The 10584-nt window shown below is 41.1% G+C and overlaps 1 protein-coding gene across 1 annotated transcript; it reads left to right on the top strand.

The window, feature by feature from the left end:
- The first annotated feature begins 2349 nt into the window (after window positions 1-2349).
- Window positions 2350-8929, top strand: vsnl1b (visinin-like 1b). The gene is made up of 4 exons (XM_026152693.2): window positions 2350-2659; window positions 4335-4501; window positions 4678-4893; window positions 7034-8929. The coding sequence occupies exons 2-4, from the start codon at window positions 4340-4342 to the stop codon at window positions 7229-7231; spliced, it is 576 nt and encodes a 191-aa protein (XP_026008478.1). The 5' UTR covers window positions 2350-2659; window positions 4335-4339; the 3' UTR covers window positions 7232-8929.
- Window positions 8930-10584: the final 1655 nt, after the last annotated feature.

Genomic DNA, 10584 nt, shown 5'->3' with positions numbered 1-10584 from the left:
AAAGATATTCCATGTAAGCCATGCCTAGTGAGATCAAACTAAGCTGTTTTATTTTGAAAGTCACTATGAATAAGACTTTTAGAGAAAGCTGAGTGGATCAGTGCTCTATACCGGTGCTAAAAGTTATCAACGTATTCAACTGTTTGCTTTTGTGTTTGTGAGATGTAAAGGAAAACATATGTGTATGCTGTATTGTATGTGAGCATTAAATTAAGAAGTCAAATAACCGGAGGTGATGTTAGAGTTATTGTAACACAATATTCGAAGGGCCTGGTTGCCTTTGGCTTGTAGAACAACAGTTAGCACTATTTTTTTTTTTTACAGCACCCAATCATCCTGAATAGGTGGCGGTTTAAATCTGGGTCCACACATCTGAGAATTATTTTGGCTGGAAGCCTCGTCTGCTCTTCGACACACATGATTTAACAAAGGTGACCTATATCTGTGCCTCTCAAACCGGTGTACAGGGAGCTTCCAGGTTTCTCTGCAGGGCTCTCAAGGGGTCTCCGTGAATCATAAATAGGTTTACCAACTGCAGAATAGAATATTTAAAAAATATATCAGTATATAGTATATCATGTAATTCTGGTCAAATTTATACCTTATAGTTCAAAGGATTTTTCAGGTCTTTGAGACTTATATCACAGCTAATTTGGAATGAAATGACTTTTACTGTATGTAAAAGAAAATGATTTTATGGAGGGCTTTAATAATTCACTGAAGACTTTTTGACATCACAGCAGAAAAAGTAGATGTTAATAATGCAGGTAACAATGACTAAACTCCATTCAGCTGGGTCAGTTTCAAGGCCCTGGTTTTGTGCACACTGCTGGTTCTCTCTCAAGCGGTCATTACGTTCAGCGATATTATAATAAATCAAAATAAATGCTAAAAAATATTAATCCTCATTTTCTCCTCTGCTCTGTGCATTGTAGCTATTTTTCCCTGACTTATTATCTGGTCTAAAATCTTCTAAGTAAAGACACATTTGCTCTGGAACTTGCACCATGTTTATGTCACAGGCTGTTGTAATCAGGTAAGAAGGGCCTAGATATTAAAGTGGACCTCTTATGCTAATTTCCTGCTCCATTTAAAAAAATACAAATCTCGGGCTCTGGTAGAGTAGCTTTGCATTACTCACATTTGAGAATAACCCTTCTTTGCCTGGGTACACCCACTGTCTGAAACCAGCCAGCTCCTCTCCCTTTAAGGCAACTTTCCCCCGACAGAAGGTTTGTACAGCAGCTTTGTGCTCGCATCTAGAGGGATACCTCCTGTCTTTTACACGATACACATCCAAGAATAGAAAAAAAAAGTACATGGAGAACTCTGAAGCCTAAGCTTCTAGTGCACAGGGATTATTTGAACATACACTGACCCCATTATTTAAAACTTTGGCCACATTCATGGTCAACTGAATTTGTGCTGTGTGTGAGTGGATGTGTGTCTGTGTGTGTGAGGATGTGCATAATCCCCCGCAACTCTAAAAGGAAGAAATTAAATGCCAAACCTAGACTTTTTAATCACCATGGAGACGTGAAAGGTTAGATTCACACTCACTAGCTTACATGGATGGAAGCCCCCCCCCCCCCCCCCCCCCCCCCACCACCACCACCACCACCACCTTAAGAGATGGGGCAGTTTTTCACAGAAAGAGGACTGTGAGAAATTTGGAGTCGCTTCAGACTTAAAGCCACAGTCAGTATGGACAAGATGTGTTGGTTCTTTTCATACTTTTAAGACAAGCTTGACATTATTTTTGAGGAAAAGGGGAAAGAAAATGGTAATAATCGGTCTTTAATTGAATACTTCAGGATTTTGTCTCCCAAAGGTTATGAGGAAGCTTTAAAACTAAACCAAATGTCACCTTGGGGACGCATTTGAACGTACCCAAGGGAAACAGCTAGTAAGTATAGGGTAGATCGTGTGTTTAGGATCAACGTGAAGGGCTTTAAACAACAAAAGTACAAAAATATTAAAAATAATTTGTAAAAAATAATGAATTTTACACTTTAACTTGGCTTGTGGTCAAATTTTTGAAGGTGGATTTGGGGTTGGGGTGACAGGTCTTCTACAGCCTATCTATAAACTCTAAATTTTTTAATAAATGTATTTATTCTTCTCACAGATTTGTCTAAAACCATAAAAGTGAAATATTTCACAGTCGGGTTTATTTAATCCAATTTCAGATTAGTGAATAATTTCATCAGGGCCAAAAATGAATAGGCGATGAATCTTCCATTCTTGTGCCACGGAAACATCCAACATGTTAATTTCCTGATGATGAAATTTCAAGCTGACCATCCTCATCACGATGAAGATCCGGTAATAACGTGACAGGATCAGGCTGAACCCAAACCGAGCAGCAGCAGCAGCAACAGTGAACTTATGATCAGGCTGTGATGCACACGGGTGACGCCGCGCTCCTGTAGTCGCATAACCAAAGACTGGCGTGGGATCGGTGCCTGCTGCGCCTCATCTGGAATAACGTCGGGAAAATCCAGAAATTTCATTAGCGGGTGATTTTTTTTCTCTGAAAGAGGGCGAGCCTTGTTGAGAATAATCCCTTTTGGGCAAACGTTTTCATCGGCAGGGGGTTTTCTGTACTTTGCAGAAGCCAGAGCAGATTTATTCCGATAGAGAATCGCTAAATAATAAGGTAAGAAGTGCGTGCACTTTGAGCTATGTGCCATGTCTTAGATGTATCTCAGATTATACATGCAGGGATGGGTTCGTGTTGATATGTCGCGCATTATGTTTCATATTTTCCTTTGGTGTGAATGAATGGGGATTGAGGAGAGGGCTGGCTCTCTGGCACCTGCGCATCCTTTGAAATAAAGCATCTGCGTTCTGCCTGGAAAGAGCCAGAAAAACAGAAATAAGGCAGAGAGCGATTATTTGGTGAATTTACAAAATGTCACCAAAATTTCTGCACTTAATGGGCTTTTTTCTCTCTCGCTTTTCTCCCACCCCTCCAATGTGGCTCTGCGGCGGCACCGAGGAGGGCTGTGTTGTGTTTTAAAAATAGCTGTTTGCTTTTTGCATTTTGATATGTTTGCTGGCCCGATGCGCACGGAAAGATGTCATTAGGAGCAGGATGGGGGGGATCTAATCTGAAAATACTCTCACTGCGTCGTTTCCATCGGAATGCAGCAGCGTCTCCCTCTCCAGCTCTCACAGGAGGCGGTTAGCTTTAATAGCATTAACACGGATGTCATTGCCTAAAGCGTGATATAAAACAGCATCCGATGGCAGAACGAGTCGTTCATACCTGTGGCCTGTGCGCAATGTGGCTGATATTTCTATTAAACGCCGCAGTTGCAGCGCGTCGAGCCGTTTCTCTCAGCTCAACGCTCCGTGAAACAGTTTTGTCATCTTCCTGCAAAATGTTGCTCCTCAAGGTCATTCGCTGTAGCCTATTTTAGAGATAATACCCAACATCTGTTACTGTAATTACTAATCACGCTCGCCAAGCTTGGTTCTATGACATGCAGGGGATGGACGTTAAAAGCTGTGGTTTGCAGTGATTTGGGCTGTAGCGCACATTTCTGCCGTTTGTTGTGGAAGGCCCAAGCCAATGCAGTGCTGCCTGTGGTGGAGCTGTCCAGCCTGCTGTCATGCTGCAGAGATGTGGACCATATGTTGGTCTCAAGTTGTGGACACTCCCACAACGGCCTGTATTTGGAATACAAATAATATTCTGCTCTCTCATTTGTTCAATTATGCAATGGAAGTTGACGCATCCTTGGCCACTTATGTCATTCGCCACATGATGAGTAAATAATTAATGAATGTGGGGCTTCTGATGGACTGCCCTGGTGTGGTTGGCTTAAGTTGTCAAAGATAACAAACTAACCCAGGCTGATTGTTGTGCAGCTTTCCCACGGCTTCTTTAAACACTGGATTACATGCAGGCCACTCATGTGTTTTCCATTGATCCAGTGCTGTGTGCTCCTGCACGCTGCTCTTACTCGTGTCTGTGGACTTACTGCAGCAGCCTCTCTTTTACAAGCAAGCACAGCCTTTGTTGTCATTGTCAGGTTATAGGACAGCGTTTGCAGTGGAAACTTGATAGCAGCGATCGAACATTTGATGAACTGGATCTGCTCTGATGGTGTTGATCCAGGTCAGTGCTACCCAGGCCACTGGCTGGCACAAACAGGCTGAAGGGACCGAAATAGAACATAAGCACCGGGGCAATATTTGCTGCCATCCCAGAAGAAAAAGAGCACATTTTTTACACTCTGTGCTCATTTTTTCGAAGTGGGAATCTGACAAATATTTTCGAGCCGAAGCAAAAGCAAATGCATTATTCACGTGTTCTTGCACCACAGGAAACATGGGTAAGCAGAACAGCAAGCTGACTCCTGAGGTGATGGAGGATCTGGTGAAGAACACAGAGTTTAATGAACATGAGCTGAAGCAGTGGTACAAAGGCTTCCTGAAGGATTGCCCCAGTGGCAGGCTGAATCTGGAGGAGTTCCAGCAGCTTTATGTGAAGGTTTGTGTCCAGAAGCTCCCGCTCTTCTTTATCAACTGCCTCTTTTGCATCTGTTGGAGTTATTTGTTGTACAAACTAATCATGCAGCAGTAGAGGACTTATTTTCCCTTTTAAAAAGCTGTGCTTATCCTGTAACAATAAGGCACCAGTTGACCTCTCTCTACTGTTTTGTGCAGTTCTTCCCTTACGGTGATGCGTCAAAATTTGCACAACACGCCTTCAGAACCTTTGACAAAAACGGAGACGGGACCATTGATTTCCGAGAGTTCATCTGCGCTCTGTCCATCACATCCCGTGGCAGCTTTGAGCAGAAACTCAACTGGGCCTTCAACATGTATGACCTGGATGGTGATGGCAAAATAACCAGAGTGGAAATGCTGGAGATAATCGAGGTGAGGGATTATGGAGTCATTAAGCTTTTGCTCATCAGGAGAGGGGTTTTTTTCTCCATTGGTTTTTGGTGTTATCAGTCTCCCACACACCTGCAGAGCCTTGAGTACAGATACAGTTTCGTAATGGCAAAACTGCAGTTGTATTGAATTGCATTTGGCTATTTGTGGAAACACAATCTATAAAATAAATCCGATATGTGTCAGTGATATCAGAGCATATTGACAGCCCCTACTGAGACTGTCAATATGCTCTGAAGTGTGCAACAGTGCAAAAACAGTCAGACAAAACCCCATTATTTTATGACCTGAGAGTTTTTAACATTAGTAAGAAGTTATTTTTCACATAATTGACTTATGGTTTTCAAATAAATCACCTCAGAGCAAAGAGCCCAGATTTCAGCTTGTTAAATGTGGGAATTAGCTGTTTTTGTTTTTGTTTTTCCAGTAATTTTGACTTTTGGAGATTTGAGCATTGTAACTGTGTTCAAATCACAGTTTGGGTCTTTATAAAACTTTTCGTTAGCAAACCCAAAAGCAGCCAAACAGTTTGAAGAATAAACAAATACATTGGCATCATACTATTGCACTCAAAAAAGAATTATTATGCTTAAACACAGGACTACAACTGACCCATGTGGCTGTTATTATTGTTATTATAGAGCTACCCAACAATATTTAAGTATTTAACATCATGGACACCTGCGATGATCCAATGAAATGGTAAAATGGTAAATGGTCTGTATTTGTATAGCGCTTTACTAGTCCCTAAGGACCCCAAAGCACTTTACATATCCAGTCATCCACACATTCACACACTGGTGATGGCAAGCTACATTGTAGCCACAGCCACCCTGGGTCGCACTGACAGAGGCGAGGCTGCCGGACACTGGCGCCACCGGGCCCTCTGACCACCACCAGTAGGCAACGGGTGAAGTGTCTTGTCCAAGGACACAATGACCGAGACTGTCCAAGCCGGGGCTCGAACCGGCAACCTTCCGATTACATGGCGAACTCTTGAGGCACTTTGGAATATATGTTATTCCAAAAGTGGCATTCGATATATATTTGGACACACGACTTGTGCACTACTGCATAAAGGAGTATTAGGGCCACATTAAGAAAGAAAAGGCAAATATATTTTTATATTAATATTGTTCATATTGAGACTAAAGCTGAAATGTTGTTGTTTCAAGTCAGACAAATGCCATGGCTGCTTTGCCCTCTACAAAATAGCTTGCGTAGAGTTAGCGCAAGTGTATTTAAGAGTTGGTTTTAATAACAAGGAAATTATTTCTCTTTTATTACATAAACACGATGTGGTGATAAGTGCAATGATGTTGAAGAGATGGTGCAAAAAGCTGCATCTGTTCAGAAGGAAAAAACACAAACTTCGAGGGGTTGGCTTCATTTGTGCAAAATGAAATAGCTGGCAATGGATGATCACAAAACACAATCAGAACGCTGATGAAGTTGTTGTGTCAACTCATCAAGTCCACATTTCAACTTTAGCTAATATTTCGACATGATTCTCAAAAATAGCATTTCAAGTTTAATCTGAAGATTTGGGTTTATTCTTAAATTGAACAATAATAATGAAAAAATCTGTTCTTTTGGTGTTTTTTTTGGTAAAACTCTGTCACACTTATTGGGTACTCGAGTAGAATTATAACTTTTACTTAAATAAAAAGTCAAAATGATTTTCACACTTTTACAAAGGATTTTCCAACTCGACTCTTGTTTGCACTGTTGTGCAACACTGCTTTTGAAATAATTCAATAAATCAGTAAAGGCCCAGTGTTTCCTGCACATTTGATATATATTAATGAAATATTCAGAGTTCTTGGTCTTCTGTGTGCAACCAAATTTCAGCCTGCTGACAGAAAATAGCAGCATGCATACATTATTCAACCACTGGTACTATTTCCATCCACGGATTACTTTTGCTTAATAATTGTATGTAGCTTGTTGTTGTTTACTTGTAGCCATTTCAGCAATTTAATCATGAATCTCCACAAAAATGATATTATTTCAACATTTGACTTTTATCTGTTTATTCACTGCTTCATCCATCCATTCATCTTTTATTCTTGCACAGCAAACCACAGTTCTCAGCTAATTTCTCGCCACACCTCGCCCACAGGCTATCTACAAAATGGTGGGCACGGTGATCATGATGAAAATGAACGAGGACGGTTTGACACCAGAGCAGAGGGTGGACAAGATCTTCAGTAAAATGGATAAAAACAACGACGACCAGATCTCGCTGGAGGAGTTCAAAGAGGCGGCAAAGAGCGACCCGTCCATCGTGCTCCTGTTGCAGTGTGACATGCAGAAGTGAGCCGTCGCTGCTCCCTCCTCTTCCTGTCTGTATCCACACACTCTGGACAGCAGCACACGTTTTAATGTCTCATTAGGTTCTCTGCCATTTCCACAGGAAAAAAAATAACAAAAAACAATGCTTGGACTATTTTTCAATGGACTCGCTTCTTGTGGTTGTATGCATGAGAATGTCAAATGCTGAATAATTTTGAACATAGCTATAAGATATCATACATTTCTATCTGACAACATGCCAATGTGATTTGTGCACAGTAACTCCTCTACATTCTCATTCAACCTTAGCTTGTATATCAGTGGAGCACTGCATTAAATTATGTTTCTGCAGTATTTAGGATCCCCAGTGTTCACTGCTGCAACTACTGTACGCTTTACATGATAGTAACTAAATAATAATTCCTATGATAATTGTAACTGTCTCTACTGTACAGACTTATTGAGCTCTTGGAGGGTAGAAAGGCTCCTGTCTGTTCCAGATGTTTTCACACAGTGGAACCAAGAAGAGTAGGTTCTTTGCATGCATATATTATGTGTCAAAAAAAAATCTCTTACCTTTTTCATCTTTAGGTGGTTATGAAAAGAGAAACCGTCACTCTAAATTCATTTAGTATTGTTGCATGGGATGTACAGTATGTGACTCATTAGACCATTAGTTCACCTCCTGTAATGTGGGAGCATGCTTCCTTCCATTCGATACACGTGTATGTGTGACACTTTTCGAAAGGTTTTTGGGTTGCAGTTGAGGGCTAATCTCCAAGGAAGAGCTTTCACGTGAACATATTATATTTTGCTTAAGTGACTTACAGAATGAGCAGAAATATATTTATGCAACATGCGTCCCTTAATGTTATTATTGTACTGCTGCCGCTTAATCTAGAGACGAGGCCAGACTTACAGCATTAGGCGCATTATTCCCCACGGCGATCCCAGATTGGCTTCTTTTTAGGCTTCTTCTTTGATTTATGGTTTACTCGAGTTAACGTTAAAGTAACTAAACTTTACTCAGTACATATCAACTTGTTTACAGAAATGAAGAGCACTGCAAAATTAATAGTCTTGGCTTTTGACCTTATTGCTGGGAGCTCACTCTTAAAGCTAGGGCCCTCGTGAGAGGGGCTCCACTTTCCAGTGCAGCAAAAGGAGGGAAAAAGCCTTACATATATGTTTACCGAACACACTGCATTCCTTCGTATAAAACTTTTTTGTAAGGAGAAACTTTTTATCGAAAGGTCTCATCTTCTAATCTATTCCGTTCGCCGCAGTCATTAAAGATGCAGGACCCTCGAGAGAGGTGCTCGATAAAGCTTTTGAGAGAGCGTTTCAGAGCGAGACAGCAACGAGTTGGCGAAGGTTGAAACTATTGCAGAAATTCTCGTTCAGCGGTTTTGCTTCCCCATTTCCAGGCTATGCAAGCAAGGACTGAGTGTCTGCTTGTAGTCCACTTATAGTAGTGGAAGGTGCAGAAGCTTGTCATTGTTCTGTCTCAAATCAAGCATTACATTATCAGTGTCTATATAATTTATAAATTTCAGGCCAGTCACCATGTCAGATTCTTTGTCTAGTAAATGTTTATATCAAATATGAAAAAGCATAATACAAGTGACTGTATTCTTTTATACATGTGGCATGTGTTGCACCCAAAAATAATTCTGTAGTGATTAAAACAAATAAACCATGAACAGGCTTTTTTCAAAAGGCACGGGCTGCCAGGTGGACTTAATGGGCACAAAATAAAATCATCTCTGAACACAGTGCTCTGTATGGATGGACAAAGGGATGAATGGATGGACAGCCTTGTGTGCATAAATCATATGATCCGCATAAAACCTGCTCAGAATTACAGTTTTATTTGTGACAGTGCTTTCAATTATCCACAAAAATGACTATTAACAACTACCGCAAGATAATCAATGAAGACTTTTGATAAAGAAAACAGGAACAGTGACAACAAGTAGCTAAAAAAAGAGCACTAATATTGTGGCAATATTTGCAAACTGAGTAAAGAGCTGGGTTGATTGACTAAAAGTCTCAAGGTATCACATTGGTGAGGTAAATTTAAATCGTATCTTTACAAAAGGATAAAAAGAGCTTCCCACTGGACACACCACCCACTTTGGGACTTAGTAGCTCAGTATGGGTATCACCACGAGTATAATAGTACTACAACCCTTTCCAGTACTGCTTATTTATGCAGCACTTTAACACTACTCTTGTCAGCCCCGTAAAAACAGAAAAATGACATCACAATTTGATTTTTCATCAAAAACTATCCAGCAATATAGAAGAAAATCTATATCAGAATAAAAGCAAGTACCTGATACTACCTCTCTTTTACCCTAAACGTTATACTCTTTTCCAGCTCCCTATTTGTCTTCACGATTCACAGTTCAAAATAATCCACACTATAATTCATCCACTACCTGAAACAACCAGTTTTTAACCCAGGAAGTAGAGGCCTCCACCAAACAAATTCACTCAAGTGGCTTAAAACAAATGTTCACCAGGGAGGACAGCAGGATCCTTGACTGTGTTGTTGGGTTGGAAGTCCACACACATACAGACCAGTACCTACTCTCTGACTCCCACCACCCTGTGAAACACAACGTTGAGGTGATAAGGAGCCTACAACACCAGGCAGAAAATATTTCCTCTAAGGAAAAAGGGAAAGAAAAGGAACACACACTTAAAGAAAGCTCTTAATAAAACATGGTTATCGCAACTGGGCCTCCATTAAATCAGCAAATATGTACACGAAAGAAGGTCAGACACCAGCAGACCCAGCAAGACCCTCAGACAAAATTGATTCATCCATGGGACAAAACTCTAAAACACAAGCTAAACAGGACAGAGTATGCTCTGCAGTGACAAATGCTTGGACCTCCACAAAGGAGAAACCAAACAGGCACCCCATTAACCCAACACAACACAGAAGACCCACCTTTACAGGACAAGACTCAGCTATGCATCTGCACTGGAACTTTCTTGATGATGCCAGTGTTCACATTGTGGACCAAGAGCATCTAAGCCCCCTGTGAACGACCATCACTGAACAGAGGTGGTGGCTTACAACACCAGCTATCAACCACCTGCAATGCCGTCATGAGATCCCTTCCCGAGTGCTTCAATCCCAACTCACACCTGGCCTCATGTGATCCCAATAAGTCACATGATGCAGTGGGGCAAGGTTACAAGGTGGTTTCACCATTAACCCCCAGTGTTGGTAATGACCCATACTTTTTTTTTAAATACACCTTTGTTCATGTGATGACTCACATGATCGATAGTGGGTTGATGACCCTCACAACCACCTGGGAGGGGACAACCAACCACTAAGAGTAAAATATCTGGGACTCT

This window comes from Astatotilapia calliptera, chromosome 19 (genome assembly GCF_964374335.1).
Source record: "Astatotilapia calliptera chromosome 19, fAstCal68.1, whole genome shotgun sequence".
Classification (NCBI taxonomy): domain Eukaryota; kingdom Metazoa; phylum Chordata; class Actinopteri; order Cichliformes; family Cichlidae; genus Astatotilapia; species Astatotilapia calliptera.
This window is presented reverse-complemented; position numbering and strand designations above follow the sequence as displayed.

Coding starts and splice junctions, on each gene's coding strand:
- vsnl1b (XM_026152693.2), top strand. CDS start 4,340: ATGGGTAAGCAGAACAGCAAGCTGACTCCTGAGGTGATGGAGGATCTG. Junction 4,502..4,677: donor TCCAGCAGCTTTATGTGAAG/GTTTGTGTCCAG, acceptor TGTTTTGTGCAG/TTCTTCCCTTACGGTGATGC. Junction 4,894..7,033: donor AAATGCTGGAGATAATCGAG/GTGAGGGATTAT, acceptor CCTCGCCCACAG/GCTATCTACAAAATGGTGGG.